This window comes from Rhinoraja longicauda, chromosome 19 (assembly GCF_053455715.1).
Source record: "Rhinoraja longicauda isolate Sanriku21f chromosome 19, sRhiLon1.1, whole genome shotgun sequence".
NCBI classification, from domain to species: Eukaryota; Metazoa; Chordata; class Chondrichthyes; order Rajiformes; family Arhynchobatidae; genus Rhinoraja; species Rhinoraja longicauda.
This window is the reverse complement of record NC_135971.1, coordinates 14,625,556-14,649,040: the sequence shown is the minus strand read 5'-3', so window position 1 is coordinate 14,649,040 and position 23,485 is coordinate 14,625,556. Positions and strand designations below refer to the sequence as shown.

At 49.8% G+C, this 23,485-nt stretch overlaps 2 protein-coding genes across 2 annotated transcripts in view; both read left to right on the top strand.

Annotated features, from left to right (window-relative positions):
- The window catches only part of LOC144602699 (zinc-binding protein A33-like), a 69,979-nt gene that overhangs the window by 44,465 nt on the left and 2,029 nt on the right, over positions 1 to 23,485 (top strand). The window contains exons 3-5 of the mRNA XM_078415829.1: positions 5,529 to 5,762; positions 6,395 to 6,417; positions 6,505 to 6,623. Coding sequence (XP_078271955.1) covers positions 5,529 to 5,762; positions 6,395 to 6,417; positions 6,505 to 6,623 — 376 coding nt within the window. The remainder of the gene's footprint in view (positions 1 to 5,528; positions 5,763 to 6,394; positions 6,418 to 6,504; positions 6,624 to 23,485) is intronic.
- Positions 12,074 to 14,455, top strand: LOC144602532 (zinc-binding protein A33-like). Its single transcript, XM_078415659.1, has 4 exons — positions 12,074 to 12,484; positions 12,576 to 12,671; positions 13,985 to 14,218; positions 14,441 to 14,455. The coding sequence occupies exons 1-4, from the start codon at positions 12,074 to 12,076 to the stop codon at positions 14,453 to 14,455; spliced, it is 756 nt and encodes a 251-aa protein (XP_078271785.1).

Sequence of the window (23,485 nt, the reverse complement as noted above, 5' to 3'; positions counted from 1 at the left end):
TAACAAGAATGGAGAATCGATTTGCAGACAGGAACATTGACAAACAGACTTTAAAAGCAAGTTATACTATCCGAACAGATTGTGTTGATGTGTTGGAAAGACCTGCAGATGCGGGTTGAAATCGAAGGTAGACACAAAATGCAGGAGTAACTCAGCGGGACAGGCAGCATCTCTGGAAAGAAGGAATGGGTGACGTTTCGGGTCGAGAAGCACCAAGCACATGTTCTAATAAACACAAACTTTCTATTCGGTTCTTGTGAACCTTACTAGTCGTGGAAATTATCCAAATTCAACCAGAGGGTATTTCATTTATCTATTGCACGAACCTATTAATATATAATACTGTAAGTGGGTATGAGCTTTTAATTGTCATTAAAAGACAAGTGGGAGACCGTTCCTCGTAGAGGGTGTACAGGGAAGGGGAGAGGGTGTGACCGAGGAGCCCTGGATCCAAAGCCTCTCCTGTATTGGTGTAGCACCCTCAACCCCCTACTCAATCCCCCTTAGCCCCATCCCCACCCACTCTCCCATCTTCCCTGACCCCCACCGCCCCCTTCCCCCTCACCTACACTCTCTCATCCCACCACCACCCCCCACCCCTGCTATCCCCTCCTCCCCACGCCCACTCTTCCCTCCTCCCCACCCGCTCTCCCTCCCATCCCCATTACCCAACACCCCCCTTTCCCCCACTCACTCCTTCCCCAACCCCCCCATTCTCTCCCCCCATCCCCTCCTCCCCCACTGTCCCCCTCCCCAGCCCCACTCTCCCTCCCACCACTACTCTCTTCTGCACCCCCTCCCCCTCCCCTCCATTCTCTCCTCCCCAGCCCCACTCTCAGTCCCTCACCCTCCTTTCCCCCACTCTCTTCTCCCCCAACACCCTCCCCACCCACATATTTTCTCCTCCCCAGCCCACTCTCACTCTCCCCCACCCCCCTCTCTCCTCCACCCCGCCTCCCCCGCTCTCTCCTCCCCCCAACGTCACCCTTCTCCTACCTCCACCCTCGCCTCCACTCACTCGCTCCACCCCCATTCTCTCTGTCCCCTCCCCCCTTTCCCCCCACTCCCGCTCTCCCCCCCACTCTCCCTCTTCCCCACCCCAAACTCTTCCCTGACACCGACTGTCCCCTTCCCCTCCACCCTAACTGTCTCTCCCCCCCACCAATATTCCCCTTCCCCCGCTGTCCCCCTCCCCAGTCCCACTCTCCCTCCAACCCTCACTCTCTGCTCCTCCCAACCTACCCCCACTCTCCCCTCTTCCCTGACCCCCACTGTCCTCCTTCCCCCCCCCACCCCCACTCTCTCTTCCCCCCACCACCCCTCCTCCCCCATCCTCTCCTCCCCCCAACCTCAGCCCCTCATGCCCCCACCCCTCCACACACTCGCCCCACCCCCATTCTCATTGTCCCCCTCCCCCACTGTCCCCTCTTCCCCACCCCCACTGTCGCCTCTTCCCCACCCTCTTCCCACCACCACCACCACCACCCTCCCTTCACCCCACACCCCCTCTCCCCCCCAGCATCCCCCTCCTGCCACACCCCCTCCTCCCCCTTTCACTCTCACTGTCCCCTTCCCCCACCCACCTTCCCCCCTTTCCCTCCCCCCACTCATCCCTGACCCCCACATTCCCCCTTCCCTCCCACCCCCACTCTCTCTTCCCCCCACCACCCCGCTGCCCACTCCCCAGTCCCACTCCCACCCCACTCTCTGCTCCTCCCACCCTCCCCCTTCCCTGAGCCCCACTGTTCCCCTTACACCCACCCCCACTCTCTCTTCCCCCAACCATCCCCTCCCCCGCTGCCCCCTCCCCAGTCCCACTCTCCCTCCCACCCTCCCCCCACTCTCCCCTCTTCCCTGAGCCCCACTGTTCCCCTTACACCCACCCCCACTCTCTCTTCCCCCAACCACCCCCCTCCCCCGCTGTCCCCCTCCCCAGTCCCACTCTCCCTCCCACCCTCCCCCCCACTTTCCCAACCCCCCTTTACCCCACTCTCTCCTCCCCACCCCCCCATTCTCTCCTCCTTCAGCCCCACTCTCACTTTAGATAGTTCCTCTGTCCCTCCCTTCCCCTCCTCCTTCCCAGATCTCCCTCTATCTTCCTGTCTCCACCTATATCCTTCCTTTGTCCCGCCCCCTGACATCAGTCTGAAGAAGGGTCTCGACCTGAAACGTCACCCATTCCTTCTCTCCTGAGATGCTGCCTGACCTGCTGAGTTACTCCAGGACTTTGTGAATAAATACCTTCGATTTGTACCAGCATTTGCAGTTATTTTCTTACGACAGACAGATAAACTGCCCTGGCCTGTCTTACCAACTTGCATCACCTTTATCCGAGTCAAATAAATCAGCCGTTGATCCGCCCATTGGCCCAGTTCATGGAAATCTTGCTCCATCCCAGATGAATGGATTCACTCTCCAAAACGTCACCATAGAAACGGCGAAACGTAGAAAATAATTGCACGAGTAGGCCATTCGGCCTTTTGACGAATCTCTGACGATGTGAGGCAGCAACTCGTCTTTTGAACGTTGTTTTTGAGTTGTCCTTTCTGCAAATTGGCGACTGCATTTCCTACACCTTCAACAGTGGCAGGTTTTCAGTGACAGGGAGGTGGTGGTTGAGAGGAACCCGTGAACCACTTGCCCTGTGGTTGACAGCGGAGGAACCCCCCACCCCACCCTTGTTGGCGCCGCAGGTGCATATGTCCAATTTCTTAAAAGTGGTCGCCATGATTGTGGCCCTCGGGTCCTATGCCCGACGATCCTCTGAGACCGGGTGGAAGTCGCGTTCCATCCTGATCCCGGGCTGTGAACGGAGATGCGGGCGGCGGGTTCCACTGCCCAACAGGTGCAACGCCTCCTCAGTTACACCTCCTTAGCGCTGGTCCCTGTCCCTTTCTGTCCCGCCTTACACAATCCCAGGGCAATCTCTCCGCTTTCGTCTATATTCAGGCCGGTTTAATGTCTAAGTGACCCCTCCCTCGAGTGATTAGTTGGAAGTGGCCAGGACACCTTCACACAAAATGGCGGCACTGCCCTAGCAGCTGTGGCTCACCTGCGGTCCATTTGTTTTGTGTTTTTGTTGTTTTTTTTGGTCTTAATTGTAGTTGTGATGTGGTGTTTTTGTGTTTGTGTACTATGTGTGTATGTGGGGGGGAGGGGGAAACTGTAACATTGTAAACATGTGTCCCTTCCGAACGGAGACCCGACCTTTGTTTTCTGGGTGGTGTCTCCGTTCCTGCTGCGGCCCAACCATCGGCCCAACTCCTGGAGCTGGCGGCCTCCAGGGCTCTGGTTCGCAGAGCCCGCGGATCGGACTTACCACCACCGGAGCCGGCCGTCTTCGGAGGCTGCGGGAGCGGCTGCGACTCGCCTTAGGCTCGGACCGCGTGGATGCCGACATCGGGAGCTCCGGCAGCGGCAGCGGGTTCGCCCGCCCCGGATCGCGGGGCTTGGGTCGCGGACATTTCACCGTCCGGCGCGGCCTAAGATATGCCGCGGGATATTTCTCTGCTGGGCGGGGGCTTCAATGTCGGGAGCCACGACCGCCCCGACGTGCAGCAACAGCGGCAGCAGCAGCGTGTTCGCCCGCCTCGGATCGGACTTATCATCGGCGGAGCCGGCCGTCTTCGGAGGCTGCGGGAGCGGCTGGGACTCGACTTAGGCTCGGGCCGCTGCGGACCGTCCGGCGCGGCCTGCAAACACAACAACCTGACTGCGGGAGAAGACAGCAGGAGAAGGGAAAGACATTGTGGCCTTCCATCACAGTGAGGAGAGAGAGGACTGGAGGAGACTCACTGTGATGGATGTTTCTTTGATGGATGTTTATTTTTTTGTGTGTTTTGGGGGTTGTGTAATTTTAATGCCTATTTAATGCTTTTATTGTTGGACTGTGTTTTTGGGGTTGTGTAATTTAATGCCTATTTAATGCTTTTATTGTTGGACTGGGTGACTGAATTTCGTTCAATATTGGATGACAAATAAAGCTATCTTGAATCTTGAAGTGGCCAGGACACCTTCACACTGAACACTTGCAGCCAAATAAGGTCATTGCCGGAGGCGGCAGCGCGCGCAGTGGAAAACACTGAACCAGGACGAGGCGGAGTTACAATGGCTGCGAAAGACCAGGTCGAGAGTTGGACCGAGGAGGCAGTTTGTCCCATCTGCATGGATTTCTTCACCGATCCGGTGTCACTGGAGTGTGGGCACTACTTCTGCCGCCCCTGTATCACACAGAGATGGGACAGGGAGGAGAGAAACTCCTGCCCGGAATGTAGAGAGGAGTTTACAGACCGCACCCTCAGGGTTAGTCGGGCCTTGGCGAGACTGGCTGAGAAAGCTCGAAAACTGAGCCTGAATCGGACAGAGAAGGAAAGTAAACTTCACTGCGAGGAACATCAGGAAGAACTGAAGCTGTTTTGTGAAACTGACAAGACACTGATCTGTGTGGTTTGTGCAGCTGCGCGGGAACACACGTCTCACAGCTTCATGCTGATAGACGAAGCTGTTGAAATCTACAAGGTAAAAGCAAACCGATTCTGATCACTTAATTGTGTCACGTCTTCTTTATTTTCTGACAATTTTATTCTCTGATTTAAAACCCTACCCCAGGCTCAGGTGAAATCTACCTTCGAATCTCTCAGAAGGAAAGAATCAGAGATCTGGCGAACGGAGGAGGAACAGAAAGAGAGCTTTTCTGAAGTTCAGGTTTGTACTGTCGATTTAATGTTCTTGTGTACATTTCATCCCTGCGATGTGTGTAATAATTTGGCTCCTCTATAGAGCTCAGTAGTCGAGGGCCAAAACTCTTGGGAGAGGTTGAGCAACCATGGACTTTACTCCCTGGAGCGCAGTAGTCTGAAGAATGGACTGTGGCAGGTGTATAATATCACGAAACGGAATGATACGTTGGATGGTCAGTCTGTTACCCTTAGTAGGAGGATCGGGAAAGTGAGGGTATAGGTTTTAGGTGAGAGGGAAAAGATTTCAAACGAACACGAAGGACAAATTTGGTAGTGTGTGCATGGAAAGAGCTGCCAGATGAGGTCGTTGAGCCAGGTACCATAAGAACATTTAAAAGGTATTTGAACAAATTCGTGGATAGAAAGGTTTTTGAACCATTTGGGCCAAATGCGGACAGGTGGAAATAGTGCAGATGGGGCATCTTGGTCGGTATGACCCCTTGCTGTATGACTCTGTGAAGTCTGACATTCTAAGTGGTGCTGCTGTCTGCTAGTTCTGGTGACCTGGTTCTGTCCAGTGAGGGTTAATGGAGAAATTAAATGGAACAGGTTGCAGAGGATTGAATTGGGGAAATGGGAATGATGTGCTTGTACATTAATTTCACAAAATATTTCAGAATTATCATGACGAGCTCTTTAATTGCCAAGGTAATGAAAGTTATGCTTTAAATACATGTAAATGGGATTTGTGTAGATACATATGAAGCCCAGCATGGACATGATGGACCAAATGGCATATTCTGCGCTCAGAATGATATAACATATATATTATCATCTTTCATCTGACAGGAAGAGTCACACAAACTTCAGTCACAGATCACATCCCAGTTTGCTGAACTGCACCAGATTCTCACTGAGAAAGAGCAGTGCTTACTGGGAGAGATCCGGAAGGAAGAGAAGACGATTGTAAAAACAATGGAGAAAAATCTTCAAGAGATTCAAGAGAATTTAAAGTCCATTCAGGAGGAACTCTCAAAGTTACAGGAACAGATAGATCACAAGGACGGCGTGATATTTCTGAAGGTGAGGAGTTACACTACAGTTTGGTGAAGTGAAAGTGCACAGGCACAAAATGGTGGGTTAAATTTTCTGAAATAAATGCCGCATTTACCAGTAATTCAGAACTGGGTCAATGTTCCGTCTGTTCCAACTACTCGCCACATCCTACAGGAATGCCCCAAATTCCAGGAATCCTCATGTATTTATCTAACTTCAACTTAAATTTATCTGCAATATTGTCTTCAAGCCGTCCTGTGAGTTCCATGTTCTGTTTACTGCATTTCTTATGGAATTTAGCAAAAGGTCATCTTACATTTCAGCTTTGATTTTTGTTCCCCCCCACAAGTAGTGATAATATTTCCATCCCCCACCCATTTAAATTCTACGCTGATCCTAAAATATTCCAGCCCATTTTCTCTGACCGGTCTGACTCGTAGGTTGCATGATCGCGCCTATTTTCATCAACATTCCTAATGCTTTGCCATGTGTTTGGTGTCTCTACCAGAATATCCACTTCCTGTCTGTGTGGCACAGGCAAAGAGTTTGGAAATGGGAATTATCAGTGGGTTATTGTGTAGCAATTTGGCGAAATACCCGCTGTCGGGATCATGACGATCCATCTCAGTCTATTGACATTTGTGTTTTATTTATTTCAGGAGGTAGCTGGTCGCAAGACGTGGTAGGACATGCTTTTGACTGAAACAATGTATATTTTATAAGAACAGCTCAAATGCTCAGTTTTTAACCAGCTGTTAAATATTTGCAGGTTCAGTGATGAAGCCAAACCAATGTTGGTGGTCAGTGGCAAGTTGCCAAATGAAAAGTTTGATCACACCTTTTTCTACAACATGGCATTGAGCGAAACATCTGATATCATCAAACAAGGTAAAACTGATACCTCTTAACAACTCTTTGTGTGAAGAAAACTGTGTCCTCCAGAATTTGTATCCCCGCATGAAAATAATGTTTTGATGATCTAGCCTAGATCTTTCTGCAAACTTTGACAGACTTCCTCGCAACCCATAACATTTCCCATTCCCCACAAACGTACTATACACACCTCCTACATTCAGATCCAGGCCACGAAAATATATAATAAACAACAAAGGTTGCAGCAGCGATCTGTGATACACACCACCAGTCACAGACCTCCAGGCAGAAAAATCATCCTCCTACCGCTACCTTCCACCTCCAATCACCAAGCCAATTATGGGTCCATTTTACCAACTCCTCTTGTATCCCACCTGCCTTCGCTTTCTGGACCAGCCTTACATGCGGAACATTGTCAAGTCCCTCAGTGAAGTTCATATATTGGTTCACAACGAGATCAGAGTGTTCTTGATTGCACAGACGCATCAAATCCACCCTCCAATAAATAAACCAAGTAACCAGTAGCAGATTGCCTCGCCCGTCCAGTCCACTCCCGTTCAGTGTGATCACGGCAACTCCATCCCACATCTCTACCTCCTCTTTAACCACCTCCAATTACCCCTCACACCAGTCTCCTCAAAGGTGTCTGTTGTCCACCCGATGTGGTTGTGGGTGAAACCACGAGCAGGGTTTCAGTTGTCCTCCCACCTGTGCCTGAGGCCGAGCGGCCTCTCCACCGGTCCTGGGGCAGTGCTGCACGAGTCTCCCCCCGACCCCCGGGGACTCTCTGATTCTCTGCTTCTCCCCCCAGTCTCCGTCACCCTGGATGTGGAAACAGCGCATCCGGAGCTCGAGGTGTCTGAGGATCGGAAGAGGATGAGATGGACCCGGACCCGGAGGAGTCTTCCTGACACCGGGAAGAGGTTTACTGGCAGTGAGTGTGTGCTGGGATCGGAGGGATTCACATCGGGGAGACATTACTGGGAGGTGGAGGTGGCGGGGAGTCCAGGCTGGTGTCTGGGAGCCGCCGCAGAGTCTGTGGAGAGGAAGAGAGAGGACGAGCTGACCCCGGAGACTGGAGTCTGGAGCATCAGTTGGTGGGATGATGAGTTTGAAGCAGATACCGACCCTCCATCCCGTCTCCCCGCCCGTCCCATCCCCGGGAGGGTGGGAGTTTATCTCAGTTACGAGTCCGGGACAGTTTCATTTTACGACGCGGACACTAAGTCCCATCTCCACACCTTCACTGGGAATAAATTCATGGAGAAACTTTATCCTTTCTTCTGGACTTGGGAGGAAGACCACTGGCAGAGAATCTGTTCCGGTTCCGCTCCGGGTGTGTAAAAGGGTCGGGTCCCGGGACCGGCGTCAGGAGCGGGGCTGTGGGGCAGAAACCCGGTGGACAACAGGTCGGCTCCCATTTAATCTCCAAATTCCGCTTCGTAAAAACCCCAGTGAGCGCGGAAATAAAACCAGGGGGAATGTAAATGTGGGAAGAGTGAAATAAACAGCAAGTGGAATCAGAGCTGTCGATCCGTTCATTTCAATGCGTTAACCGCGTCACGTCTTGTTCTCGCCACTAGATGGCAGCAACGCCACGCGGTGCGACCACAGACCAGCTGTAACTTTGAGAATTAACTTTGACAATTGCAGAAACAGCGGGAATCTGATTTAATAAGTGACTTTTGTCACCTGCTACCGCACCTGCGGCCCAAACCCACATGCATGGCTTAAAATGTGGAATAAAAGCAGAAATTTCCCCCAAAACTCAGCAGGTCAGGCAGCAAGGTGAAACAGACCTTACATTTCAATAGACAATAGGTACAGGAGTAGGCCATTCGGCCCCTCGAGCCAGCACCGCCATTCAATGTGTTCATGGCTGATCAGTCACAACCAGTACCCCGTTCCTGCCTTCTCCCCATACCCCCTGACTCCGCTATCATTAAGAGCTCTATCTCCCGCTCTCTTGAAAGCATCCAGAGAATTGTCCTCCACTGCTTTCTGAGGCAGAGAAATCCACAGATTTATAACTCTCTGACTGACATCGTTTTTCCTCCCCTCCGTTCTAAATGTCTTACCCCTTATTCTTAAACTGTGGCCCCTGGTTCTGGACTCCCCCAACATTGGGAACATGTTACCTGCTTCTAACGTGTCCAACCCCTTAATAATCCTACATGTTTCAATAAGATCCCCTCTCATCCTTCTAAATTCCAGTGTACACAAGCGTAGTCGCTCCAGTCTTTCAACATACGACAGTCCCGCCTTTCCGGGAGTTAACCTAGTGAACCGACGCTGCACGCCCTCAATGGCAAGAATGTCCTTCCTCAAATTTGGAGACCAAAACTGCTCACAGTACTCCAGGTGCGGTCTCACTAGGGTCCTGTACAACTGTAGAAGGACCTCTTTGCTCCTATACTCAACTCCACTTGTCACAAAGGCCAACATTCCATTAGCTTTCTTCACTGCCTGCTGTACCTGCATGCCAGCTTTAAGTGACTGATGAACAAGGACACCCAGATCTCTTTGTACTTCCCCATTTCCTAACTTGACACCATACAGATAATAATCTGCCTTCCTGTTCTTACCACCAAAGTGGATAACCTCACATTTATCCACATTAAATTGCATCTGCCATGCATCCGCCCACTCACACAACCTGTCCAAGTCACCTTGCATCCTCATAGCATCCTCCTCACAGTTCACACTCCCACGCAGCTTTGTGTCATCCGCAAATTTGCTAATGTTACTTTTAATCCCTCCATCTAAGTCATTAATGTATATTGTAAATAGCTGCGGTCCCAGCACAGAGCCTTGCGGTACCCCACTAGTCACTGCCTGCCATCCTGAAAGGGACCCATTTATCCCTACTCTTTGTTTCCTGACTGCCAACCAATTTTCTATCCATGTCAGCACCCTACCCCTAATACCATGTGCTCGAATCTTGCCCACTAATCTCCTATGTGGGACCTTATCAAAGTCTTTCTGAAAGTCCAGCTACACTACATCCACTGGCTCTCCCTTGTCCATTTTCCTAGCTACATCCACAAGAGATTCCAGAAGATTAGTCAAACATGATTTCCCCGTCGTAAATCCATGTTGGCTCGGAACGATCCTGTTACTGCTATCCAAATGTTTTTCAGATCTGATACTGATGACAAATGATGATCAACCTGAGTTATTAACTCTGTTTCTCTCTCTACAGATGCTAACCGTCCAGCTGAGTATTTCTCGGATTTTATTTTTGATTTTCAGCATCTCCCTATTCCTTCTCTCCAGAGATGCTGCCTGACCTGCCGAGTTACTCCGGCACTTTGTGTCTATCCGTCCAAACCTTTCCTGTCTGTGTGTCTGCCCGAATTTCTTTTCATTATTGTCCATTTGAGAATGCTTGTGCCTCTGATGGATATTAGGGTGCCGTCTGTACGTAGTACGCGTGTTCTCGCCGTGACCTGCGTGGGTTTTCACCAGATGCTCAGGTTGCCATCCACACTCCAAAGACGTGCAGGTTGTAGGTTAATTAGCTTCTGTAAAATTGTAAATTGTCCCTACTGTGTGTGGGATAGTGCTGGTGTGCGGGGATCGGTGGTCGCTGCGGATTCGGTGGGCCGAAGGGCCTGTTTCTGTGCTATAAAGTGGAAGATAATAAAGAGGACAAAGGTTGGACTTTTTTGCCTTCCATCACAGTGAGGAGTGTGGGGAATCCGCTGTGGTGAATGTTTATGTTAACTTCTATGTAATTCTGTGTCTTGTTGCTTTTGTTTTGTCTAGCTATATGATAATTCGCACATCACTGTACCTTAATTGGTACATGTGACAATAAAAAACCTTTGACTCTAAAACTTACTGAAGCTTACTTGGAGAATTTAATGCTTTTAAACTAGTTCTTGTTCACACCTTATCTTTTCTTCTGATTATTGTATAATCAGGATCTGTGATGCCATCTGCCAGCCTGATTCTCTCCTCACTTACACCTCAAACATCCCCTCTAACATCTTCAGACTTTAAACTCAAAGCTTGTCGCCGACTGATTGCTGAAGATAGACGCAAAAGCAGGAGTAACTTAGCGGGACAGGCAGCATCTCTGGAGAGAAGGAATGGGTGACGTTTCGGGCCGAGACCCTTCTTCAGACTCAATCTTCGGTTTAAACCAGCATCTGCAGTTCCTTCCAACGTACGGGTCGATTCTGACCGTTTGAAGATGGGTCTTGACACGAAACGTCACCCATTCCTTCTCCCCAGAGATGCTGTTTGTCCCGCTGAGTTACTCCAGCATTTTGTGTCTGTCTTCGGTTTAAACCAGCATCTGCAGTTCCTTCCTACACATACCGACTGATTACTGTTCACTTCAGCTTTGATGGCAACCGGTATTATGGAAGTAAGATCCCATGGCGCTGATGGCGGCGGCAACCCGAGACCCGCTGTTGCCGCGGCTCCTCATCCCCCTCCTCCACCATCTCCCCCTCATCCCCCTCCCTCTCCGCCGGGCTTGCAGCGGCGGCCCCGACCCCGACCCCGCCCGGCAGCGGCTCCACAAGGAGCGGCGGCGGCCTTGGAGAGAGGCGGCCTTGGAGGCCCGGAGTGGAGGAGGAGAGAGAAATGGAGGGGTGAGGGAGAGGAGGAGAGAGAAATGGGGAGGTGAGGGAGAGGAGGAGAGAGAAATGGAGGGGCGAGGAGGAGGCGAGGGAGAGGAGGGGTGAGGGGAAGGAGGGGATGAGGGAGAGGTGGAGAGGAAGAGGGGGAGGAGGAGGAGAGGTGACGGAGTGGAAGTGGAGGAGGATAGGTGAAGGAGAGGAAGAGGGGAGGTGAGGAGGAGGTGCAGGGAGAGGGAGAGGAGGGTGAAAGAGAGAGGAGGAGAGGGGGAGGACGAGAGGGAGTGGGCGAGGAGGAGGATTTGGGAGAGGAGGAGAGGGAGAGGAGGGGTGAGGGGGAGGTGGAGCAAGAGGAGGAGGGATGATTCGGAGGTATCCTCTTTATTCAGGAAACGGGGCTTCAACTCCACTCCACGTTGTTGTCCAGCCTCACTTACCCCTCTGGCAGCTTGTTCCAGACACCCACGGCTTTCTGTGTGAAAATGTTGTTCCTCAAATGTTGTTCCCGATTAAATCTTGCACCTTTCACCACAAACCTGTGTCCTCCCTCTCCCCCCTCAACTGTGTCAACCTATTGCCAGCCAGGCTTTGTCCTGCCCCCTTCCTCCCATCGTTATTCCATCTCCCACCCCCTACAATCAATCTGAAGAAGGGTCCCGACCCGAAACATCAGCTGTTCATGTTCTCCAGATGTGCTGCTTGACCCACTGACTTACTCCAGCACTTTGTACTTTTTTGTTTGTAAACCTGCATCTGCAGTTCCTTGTTTCTGCATCTTCACGTTGCACATTTGCGTCAGATTTACATTAATTCCTCTAGACGGCAGCGTGCGCAGTGGACATGCGTTTTGAACCAGGAAATGGCAGAGTTTAAAAAATGGCTTCGAAAGAACAGGTCGAGAGTTTAACCGAGGAGGTAGTTTGTCCCATCTGCCTGGATTTCTTCACCGATCCGGTGTCACTGGAGTGTGGGCACAACTTCTGCCGCTCCTGTATCACACAGAGTTGGGACAGGGAGGGGAGAAACTCCTGCCCGGAATGTAGAGAGGTGTTTACAGACCGCACCCTCAGGGTGAGTTGGGCCTTGGCGAGACTAGCTGAAAAAGCTGGAACACTGAGCCTGAATCGGACAGAGAAGGAAAGTAAACTTCACTGCGAGGAACATCAGGAAGAACTGAAGCTGTTTTGTGAAACTGACAAGAAGCTGATCTGTGTGGTTTGTGCAGCTGGGCGGGAACACAAGTCTCACAGCTTCATGCCGGTTAAAGAAGCTGTTGAAAACCACAAGGTAAAAGCAAACCGATTTTGATCGCATCATTGTTTAATTCCGTTTTTATTGTCTAACACTTTTATTCTCCGATTTTCAAACACAATCGCAGGGTCAGGTTAAAGCTTCCATCCAGTCTCTCACAAAAGATAAATCAGGGATCCAGCAAATGGAGCAGCAACAGAAAGAGAAGATTTCTGGAGTTCTGGTGAGGCTTTTAAGTTTCGATTTCCTGATCTTGTGCAGGTTTGATCCCTGTGACGCGTGTAATAACAGGGCAGCGCAGTGACACAAGTAGTGCTGCTGTCTCCTAGTTCTGGTGAGTGGGTTCGATCCTGACCTCGGGCGCTGCATAGAAAATAGGTGCAGGAGTAGGCCATTCGGCCCTTCGAGCCAGCACCGTCATTCAATATGATCATGGCCTACCCTTTATTCTTAAACTATAACCCCTGGTTCTGGACTCCCCCAAAATCGGGAACATTTTTCCTGCATCTAGCCTCTCCAATCCCTAAAGAATTTTACATGTTTTTATAAGATCCTATCTCATCTTTCTAAATTCCAGTGAATACGAGCCCAGTCGACCCATTCAGAATCAGTCTGAAGAGGGTCTCGACCCAAAACGTCACCCATTCCCTCTCTCATAGATACTGCCTGACCTGCTGAGTTACTCCAGCATTTGTGATACATTCTTTCATCATATGTCAGTCCTGCCATCCCGGTAATTAACCTGATGAACCTACACTGCACTCCCACAATAGCAAGAATGTCCTTCCTTAAATTAGGAGATCAAAACAGCACACCATTTTCCAGTTGTGGCCTCAACAGGACCCTGCACAACTGCAGTCGGACCTCCTTGCTCCTAAACTCAAATCCTCTCACAATGAAGGCCAACATGCCATTAGTTTTCTTCACTGCCTGCTGTACGTGCATGCTTACTTTCATTGACTGGTGTACAAGGACACCCAGGTCTCATTGCACCTCCACTTTTCCTAATCTGACACCATTCAGATAATAATCTGCCTTCTTGTTCTTGCCACCAAAGTGGATAATGTCACATTTATTCACATTTTACTGCATCTGCCATGCATCTGCCCACTCACCCAACCTGTCCAACTCACCCTGCAGCCTCACAGCATCCTCCTCGCAGCTCACACTGCCGCCCAGCTTTGTGGCATCCGCAAACTTGGAGATGTTACATTTAATTCCCTCGTCTAAATCGTTAATATATATTGTAAATAACTGCGGTTCCAGCAATGAGCCTTGCGGCACCCCACTAGGGGGTGGTAGACGGATAAATGGGAATTAATGGGCACCTGAAAAGGAATAGGCAGCTGGGAATTGTATTAGGTGTAGAGGATTGAAGGTTATAAGATTACCCTCACAACATTTCAGAAGAATTTAGACAAACTATTGAAATGCCAAAGCAAGTAAAAAAAATGCACGGGACAAATGTCACCGTCAACCTCTGAGGGAATCACAATCAGTGACATCACATATTGATCTTCACCTTTCATTTGACAGGAACAGTCACACAACCTTCAGTCCAAGATCGCATCCCAGTTTGCTGAACTGCACCAGATTCTCACTGAGAAAGAGCAGCACGTACAGGCAGATATCCTGGAGGAAGAGAAGAGGATTCTGAATAGAATGAAGAAAAATCTTGGAGAGATCGAAGAGAATTTAAAATCTATTCAGGAGGAACTCTCTAAGTTGCAGCAGCAGATGGATCAAAAGGACAGTGTGGTGTTTCTGAAGGTGAGGGGTTACACCACAGTCTGGCGAAGTGAAAGTGCAGTCACAAAATGGAGGGGGATATTTCAGAAATACATGCTGCATTTACCAGTAATTCAGAACTGGGTAAATGTTTCATCTGTTCCAGCTGTTGTTCCCAAATTAATTGGCCTCCTGCATAATCTATGGGATCTCAGGACTGCCTGGCCGGAATGTACAGAGGTGTTTGTGTTCTGTGGAGTTCAGAACTACGACGGGTGATCCTATATCTGATCCCAAGGAGCACGAATGAACAGAGAGCTGTAAATCTCTGGGACTCTCCAACCCACAGACTCTGAGAGGTTTAACCTGTTAGACGTATTTATACCAGAGGAAGATACATTTTTGAAAATTCGGGGAACTGAAATGAAAGGGAATGGGACAAAGCGGAGGAGTTCGTTCCTGGGCTAGATCAGCCATGACCACATTTCAGCTTTGATTTTTGCTCTCCCATCGATTAGAGCTATTATTTCATCCTCACCCATTTAAATCCACCGATAAACTTAAATCCTATCTCATCATTCTTCAGATAAAATCCCACGACCTGCCTAGTCTTTGCATTGAGCTCCATCCTCTCAGTTATAGCATCATTCTCATGAACATTCCTTGTGCTTTTCCCCATCGTTGTATGTCTCGACGGTAATGTCCACTTTCTATCTGCATGGCAGCGGCGATAAGAGTTGGGAAATGGGAACTATCAGAGGACGGTCCATCTCAGTCTATTGAGATTTGTGTTTTATTTCTTACAGGAGGAAGCTGGTCGCAAGCGAAGGTAGGACATGCTCTTGACGGAAACATTGTAAGTTTTGGTGGAACAGCTCAAAACATTTCTAATGCTCAGTTGATAACCGGCTGTTAAATATTCGCAGGGTTTGTGATGAAGCCAAACCACTGTCGGTGGTAGAGGAGGCCTTGCCGATTGAAAAGTTTCATTGCCCTGTTTCATTGAACACAGTATTTAAAGAAACATCTGATGACTTCAAGCAAGGTAAAGCTAATACCTTTTCCATTGTTCTTGTTTCTGACATCTTGAAGTAATATGTGTACGAAAGAACTGCAGTTGCAGGTTTAAATCGAAAGTAGACACAAAATGCTGGAGTGACTCAGCGGGACAGGCAGCATTTCTGTAGAGAAGGAATGGGTGACGTTTCGGGTCGAGGCCCTTCTTCAGTCTGAAGAAGGTTCTCAATCCGAAACGTCTCCCATTTCTTCTCTCCAGAGATGCTGCCTGTCCCACTGAGTTACTCCAGCATTTTGTGTCTACCTTTGATTGCGTCTATTTTTAAGTAATACTAAGATGCAAAGATGAATGTTATTTTGGAGTGAAGGGAAATCGAAGATTTGATCTACCATCTGCTGGGAAGCATCAGAGTCAGAGAGCTTTGTAGCACAGCAACAGGCCCATGGACTCGACTCGACGATGCCAACCACGTTGCCCAACCAAGATAGCCCAACTTGCCTGAGTCTGGCTCATATCCTTCCAAGTCTTTCTTATCCACGTATCTACCCAATTCTCCGTGAACTGTTGTAATTGTACCTGCCTCGACCACTTCCTCTGTCAGATCGTTTCACATCTACACTACTCACTGACTGAAAAACCTGCTCCTCGGGTCCTTTTTATTGTTTCCACTCTCACCTTAAACTGATGCGCTCGAGGTTTAGACTCTCCGACCTTGGGTAAAGTATTGCGGCTAATCACCTTGTCTGTGCATCTTATACACATCTATAATGTCACTCTGACAGGCTCCCAAGAAAAAATGTCCCAGTCTGAATAGTCTCTTTCAGGAATGAGTAGATTAACCTATGATGAGCGTTTGTCGGCATTGGGCCTGTACTCGCTGTTGCTCAGAGGAATGAGGGGGGATCTCATTGAAAAATACAGAATAGTGAAAGGGTTGGATAGAATGGACGTGGAGAGGATGGTTCCATTAGTGAGTGAGTCTAGGACTAGATATTTATTTACAAAAATGCTGGAGTAACTCAGCAGGTCAGGCAGCATCTCAGGAGAGAAGGAAAGGGTGACGTTTCGGGTAGGACAAAGGAAGGATGTAGGTGGAGACAGGAAGACAGAGGGAGAACTGGGAAGGGGGAGGGGAAGAGAGGGACAGAGGAACTATCTGAAGACAATAGACAATAGGAGCAGGAGGTGGCCATTCGGCCCTTCGAGCCTGCACCACCATTCAATGTGATCATGGCTGATCATTCTCAATCAGTACCCCGTTCCTGCCTTCTCCCCATACCCCCTGACTCCGCTATCCCCTGACCCCCTGATTCACAAACTCTCTGACTGAAAAAGTTTTTCCTCATCTCAGTTCTAAATGGCTTATTCTTAAACTGTGTTCTGGACTCCCCCAACATTGGGAACATGTTTCCTGCCTCTAACGTGTCCAACCCCTTAATAATCTTATACGTTTCGATAATATCTCCTCTCATCCTTCTAAATTCCAGTGTATACAAGCCTAGTCGCTCCAGTCTTTCAACATATGAAAGTCCCGCCATTCCGGGAATAAACCTAGTAAACCTGCGCTGCACCCTTCAATAGCAAGAATATCCTTCCTCAAATTTGGAGACCAAAGCTGCACACAGTATAACAGGTATAACAGGTATAACAGAGCTTTATTTATCGTTCGGTACCGAAGTACCGAACAAAACTACATAGCAGTCATAGAAAGAAAAAAAAGAACACAAGACACATAACCCCAACACAAACGTCCATCACAGTGACTCCAAACACCCCCTCACTGTGATGGAGGCAACAAAACTTCCACTCTCTTCCCCACGCCCACGGACAGACAGCTCGTCCCCGACCGACCCGCACAGTCCCCGCACCGGGCGCTGAAACGTCCCGCGGCCGAACCGGGCGATGAAAGGCCCGCGACCAAGCCTTGCGCAGCTAAGTCCCGTGGTCGAGCCGCACCAGCGATGAAAAGCCCCGCAGCCGAGCCGCACCGGGCGATGTTAAGTCCCGCAGCCGAGCTGCACCAGCGGTGAAAAGTCCCGCAGCCGAGCTGCACCGGGCGATGTTAAGCCCCGCAGCCGAGCTGCACCGGGCGATGTTAAGCCCCGCAGCCGAGCCGCACCGGGCACTGTTAAGTCCAGCGGCCAAGCCGCACCGGGATGTAAAGTCCAGCGGCCAAGCCGCACCGGGATGTAGAGTCCAGCGGCCAAGCCGCACCGGGTGATGTAAAGTCCAGCGGCCGAGCCGCAGCGGGCGATGTTAGGCCCCGCAGCCGAGCTGCACCGGGCGATGTTAAGCCCCGCAGCCGAGCTGCACCGGGTGATGTTAGGCCCCGCAGCCGAGCCGCACCCCGCGCCGTGAGGAAGTGAAAAGTTCCCCCCCCCCCCCACCCACCCCCTCCCACACACACACAACCAAAAAAATATATATAAAAACCATCCCAACACCGACACACTACAAAAAAAGGGAAAAAAAAGACGGACAGACTGCTAGTCAGCCGCTGCCGTTAGGCGCCGCCACGTGACAATACGCCGCCACGTATTCCAGGTGCAGTCTCACTGGGGCCCTGTACAACTGCAGAAGGACCACTTTGTTCCTATACTCAACTCCTCTTGTTATGAAGGCCAACATTCCATTGGCTTTCTTCACTGCCTGCTGTACCTGCATGCTTCCTTTCAGTGGCTGATGCACTAGGACACCCAGATCTCGTTGTACGTCCCCTGTTCCTAACTTGACACCATTCAGATAATACTCTGCCTTCCTATTCTTACTACCAAAGTGGATAACCTCACACTTATCCACATTAAACTGCATCTGCCATGCATCCGCCAACTCACACATCCTGTCCAAGTCACCCTGCAACCTCATAGCATCTTCCTCACAGTTCACACTACCACGCAGCTTTGTATCATCTGCAAATTTGCTAATGGTACTTTTAATCCCTTCATCCAAGTCATTAATGTATATTGTAAATAGCTGCGGTCCCAGCACCGAGCCTTGCGGTACTCCACTAGTTACTGGTTCTCCGGCCCCTAGAACATTTGGGAGATTGTGTGTATCTTCCTCAGTAAAGACAGCTCCAAAGTAACGGTTTAACTCGTCTGCCATTTCTTTGTTCTCCATAATAAATTCCCCTGCTTCTGTCTTCAAGGGACCCACATTTGCCTTGACTATTTTTTTCCCCTTCACGTACCTAAAAAGACTTTTGCTATCCTCCTTTATATTATTGGCTAGTTTACCCTCGTACCTCATCTTTTCTCCCCGTATTGCCTTTTTAGTTAACTTTTGTTGCTCTTTAAAAGAGTCCCAATCCTCTGTCTTCCCACTTCTCTTTGCTATGTTATACTTCCTCTCCTTCATTTTTATGCTGTCCTTGACTTCCCTTGTCAGCCACAGGTGTCTCTTACTCCCCTTAGAGTCTTCCCGCCTCTTTGGGATAAATTGATCCTGCAACCTCTGCATTATTCCCAGGAATACCTGCCATTGCTGTTCTACCGTCTTCCCTGCTCGGGCCTCCTTCCAGACAATTTTGGCCAGCTCCCGCCTCATGCCTCTGTAATCCCCTTTGCTATACTGTAATACTGACACTTCCGATTTTCCCTTCTGCCTTTCCATTTGCAGAGTAAAATTTATCATGTTGTGATCACTGCCTCCTAATGGCTCTTTTACCTCTAGTCCCCTTATCAGATGAGGATCATTACACAACACTAAATCCAGAATTGCCTTCTCCCTGGTAGGCTCCAGTACAAGCTGTTCTAAGAATCCATCTCGAATGCACTCTACAAACTCTCTTTCCTGGGGTCCATTTCCAACCTGATTTTCCCAGTCTACCTGCATGTTGAAATCTCCCATAACCACCGTAGCATTACATTTGTGACACGCCAATTTTATCTCCTGATTCAACTTGCACCCTATGTCGAGGCTACTGTTTGGGGGCCTATAGATAACTCCCATTAGGGTCTTTTTACCCTTACAATTCCTCATTTCTATCCATACTGATTCAACATCTCCTGATTCTATGTCATCCCTTGCAAGGGAATGAATATCATTCCTTACCAGCAGAGCAACCCCACCCCCTCTGCCCACCTGTCTGTCTTTTCTATACGTTGTGTACCCCTGAATATTCAGTTCCCAGCCCTGGTCCTCTTGTAGCCATGTCTCAGTGATCCCTCCAACATCATACTTGCCCATGACTAACTGAGCCTCAAGCTCATCCACTTTATTTTTTATACTACGCGCATTTAAGTACAACACTTTAACCTCTGACATCCATACTAATCAAGAATCCAGCTATCTCTGCCTTAAAAATATCCACCGACTTGGCCTCCACAGCCTTCTGTGGCAATGAATTCCACAAATTCACCACCCTCTGATTAAAAGCATTTCCCCTCATCTCCTTCCTAACGGTACATCCTTTAATTCTGAGGCTCTGACCTTTCGTCCCTTCCTGCCCAAACCACCCCATCCCCGGGCACATTCCCCTGCATACGCAGGAGATGCAACACCTGTCCCTTTACCTCCCCCCCTCAACTCCATCCAATTTATCCCAAAGAGGAGGAAAGATTCCAAGGGGAGTAAGGGACACCCGTGGCTGACAAGGGAAGTCAAGGACAGCATAAAAATAAAAGAGCAGAAGTACAACAAAGCAAAGAAGAGTGGGAAGCCAGAGGACTGGGACTCTTTTAAAGAGCAACAGAAGATGACTAAGAAGGCAATACGTGGAGAAAAGATGAGGTACGAGGGTAAACTAGCTAATAATATTAAGGAGGATAGTAAAAGCTTTTTTAGGTATGTAAAGAGGAAAAAAATAGTCAAGGCAAATGTGGGTCCCTTGAAGACAGAAGAGGGAGAATTTATTATGGGAAACAAGGAAATGGCAGACGAGTTGAACCGGTACTTTGGATCTGTCTTCACTAAGGAGGGTACAAGCAATCTCCCAGATGTTCTAGTGGGCAGAGATCCTAGGGCAGTGGTGTCCAAACTTTTTTCAAAGAGGGCCAGATTTGATAATGTGAAAATACCCAAGGGCCAATGCCCCCCCCCCCCCCCCCGAACCTTTAACTAATGCGCCCCCCCCCCCCCATCCGCCGAACCTTTAACTAATACGCTCCCCCCCACCGGCGGCACGGTAGCGCAGCGGTAGAGTTGCACCTTTACAGCGAATGCAGCGCCGGAGACTCAGGTTCGATCCTGACTACGGGTGCTGCACTGTAAGGAGTTTGTACGTTCTCCCCGTGACCTGCGTGGGTTTACTCCGAGATCTTCGGTTTCCTCCCACACTCCAAAGACGTACAGGTATGTAGGTTAATTGGCTGGGTAAATGTAGGATAGTGTTAATGTACGGGGAACGCTGGGCGGCACGGACATGGAGGGCCGAAAAGGCCTGTTTCCGGCTGTATGTATATGATATGATATGATATGATAATACGCTCCCCCCCCCCGAACCTTTAACTAATGCGCTCCCCCCCCCCCCACCGGACCTTTAACTAATAAGCTCCCCCCCCCCCGGACCTTTAACTAATACGCTCCCCCCCCCCCCCCCCCCGGACCTTCAACTAATACGCTCCCCCCCCCCCCCGGACCTTTAACTAATACGCTCCCCCCCTCCGGACCTTTAACTAATACGCTCCCCCCCCCGGACCTTTAACTAATACGCTCCCCCCCCCCCCACCGGACCTTTAACTAATAAGCTCCTCCCCCCCCCCCAGACCTTTAACTAATACGCTCCCCCCCCCCCCCCCCGGACCTTTAGCTAATACGCTCCCCCCCCTCCGGACCTTTAACTAATACGCCCCCCCCCGGACCTTTAACTAATACGCTCCCCGGGAAGGTGTAGTCGCCGTCACCTCTCCCTCTGGGGGGGGGGGGGATGCGGCACTCGCCCGACTGACGGGAGCGCCTGCCAATGAGCGTGCGGGGTGAGGAGAGCTCAGCTGCTGCTCTCCCGTCCCCCCGCACGCCCACAACCCCGCCGCCGGGAAGTGTAGTCGCCGTCGCCTCTCCCGCTCGGGGCGGGGGGAAGGGAGGTCGGGCAGCGCTGACCGCCGGGAGGTGTAGTCGCCCTCTCCTCTCCCCCTCCCCCTACCTTCATTCTGTTAGACAGTGCTGGCGGGCCATAACTAATCATTTTTAAGACGGAAGCTGCAGGCCGTATAAAATCTGACCTCGGGCCGCGATTGGCCCCCGGGCCGGACTTTGGACATGTCTGTCCTAGGGTGACGGAGGAACTGAAGGAAATCCACATTAGGCAGGAAATTGTGTTGGGTAGACTGATGGGACTGAAGGCTGATAAATCCCTAGGGCCTGATGGTCTGCATCCCAGGGTACTTAAGGAGGTGGCTCTAGAAATAGTGGAAGCATTGGAGATTATTTTTCAATGTTCTATAGATTCAGGATCAGTTCCTGTGGATTGGAAGATAGCAAATGTTATCCCACTTTCTAAGAAAGGAGGGAAAGAGAAAACGGGTAATTATAGACCAGTTAGTCTGACATCAGTGGTGGGGAAGATGCTGGAGTCAATTATAAAAGACGAAATTGCTGAGCATTTGGATAGCAGTAACAGGATCATTCTGAGTCAGCATGGATTTACGAAGGGGAAATCATGCTTGACAAATCTACTGGAATTTTTTGAGGATGTAACTAGGAAAATTGACAGGGGAGAGTCAGTGGATGTGGTGTACCTCGACTTTCAGAAAGCCTTCGATAAGGTCCCACATAGGAGATTAGTGGGCAAAATTAGAGCACATGGTATTGGTGGTAGGGTACTGACATGGATAGAAAATTGGTTGACAGACAGAAAGCAAAGAGTGGGGATAAATGGGTCCCTTTCGGAATGGCAGGCAGTGACCAGTGGAGTACCGCAAGGTTCGGTGCTGGGACCCCAGCTATTTACGATATACATTAATGACTTAGATGAAGGGATTAAAAGTACCATTAGCAAATTGGCAGATGATACTAAGCTGGGGGGTAGTGTGAATTGTGTGGAAGATGCAATAAGGCTGCAGGGTGACTTGGACAGGTTGTGTGAGTGGGCGGATACATGGCAGATGCAGTTTAATGTAGATAAGTGTGAGGTTATTCACTTTGGAAGTAAGAATAGAAAGACAGATTATTATCTGAATGGTGTCAAGTTAGGAAGAGGGGATGTTCAACGAGACCTGGGTGTCCTAGTGCATCAGTCACTGAAAGGAAGCATGCAGGTACAGAAGGCAGTGAAGAAAGCCAATGGAATGTTGGCCTTCATAACAAGAGGAGTTGAGTATAGGAGCAAAGAGGTCCTTCTACAGTTGTACCGGGCCGTGGTGAGACCGCACCTGGAGCACTGTGTACAGTTTTGGTCTCCAAATTTGAGGAAGGATATTCTTGCTATTGAGGGCGTGCAGCGTAGGTTCACTAGGTTAATTCCCGGAATGGCGGGACTGTCGTATGTTGAAAGGCTGGAGCAATTAGGCTTGTATACACTGGAATTTAGAAGGATGAGGGGGGATCTTATTGAAACATATAAGATAATTAGGGGATTGGACACATTAGAGGCAGGAAACATGTTCCCAATGTTGGGGGAGTCCAGAACAAGGGGCCACAGTTTAAGAATAAGGGGTAGGCCATTTATAACGGAGATGAGGAAGAACTTTTTCAGTCAGAGAGTGGTGAAGGTGTGGAATTCTCTGCCTCAGAAGGCAGTGGAGGCCAGTTCGTTGGATGCTTTCAAGAGAGAGCTGGATAGAGCTCTTAAGGATAGCGGAGTGAGGGGGTATGGGGAGAAGGCAGGAACGGGGTACTGATTGAGAGTGATCAGCCATGATCGCATTGAATGGCGGTGCTGGCTTGAAGGGCTGAATGGCCTACTCTTGCACCTATTGTCTATTGTTTATTGTTATGGGGAGAAGACAGGAGAATGGGGTTAGGAGGGAGAGATAGATCAGCCATGATTGAATGGTGGAGTAGAATTGAAGGGCCGAATGGCCTAATTCTAATACTTTCATTGATGACATTATGACCTGATGACGGTCCAACTTCACCTGATAACCCAGCCCTTCAGACCTGATGAAGTTGTTGTAAACCCTTTTGCACCCACTCCAATTGACTAACAAACCCACCCTTCCCTTTGCCTCACCCTCCACTCATAAACCACAGGATCAGGTCATCTGGCCCCTCGTGTCTGCCCCCTTTCACTGTGATCATGACGACCCCACCACTCACCTCTACCTCCTCTTTAACATTCTCAAATTACCGCTCACCTCAATATCAACCTGCTCCGATCTGCCTCCATATCTGAATAACCCGCTTCATTCCCC

Coding starts and splice junctions, on each gene's coding strand:
- LOC144602532 (XM_078415659.1), top strand. CDS start 12,074: ATGGCTTCGAAAGAACAGGTCGAGAGTTTAACCGAGGAGGTAGTTTGT. Junction 12,485..12,575: donor AAGCTGTTGAAAACCACAAG/GTAAAAGCAAAC, acceptor ACACAATCGCAG/GGTCAGGTTAAAGCTTCCAT. Junction 12,672..13,984: donor AGAAGATTTCTGGAGTTCTG/GTGAGGCTTTTA, acceptor TTCATTTGACAG/GAACAGTCACACAACCTTCA.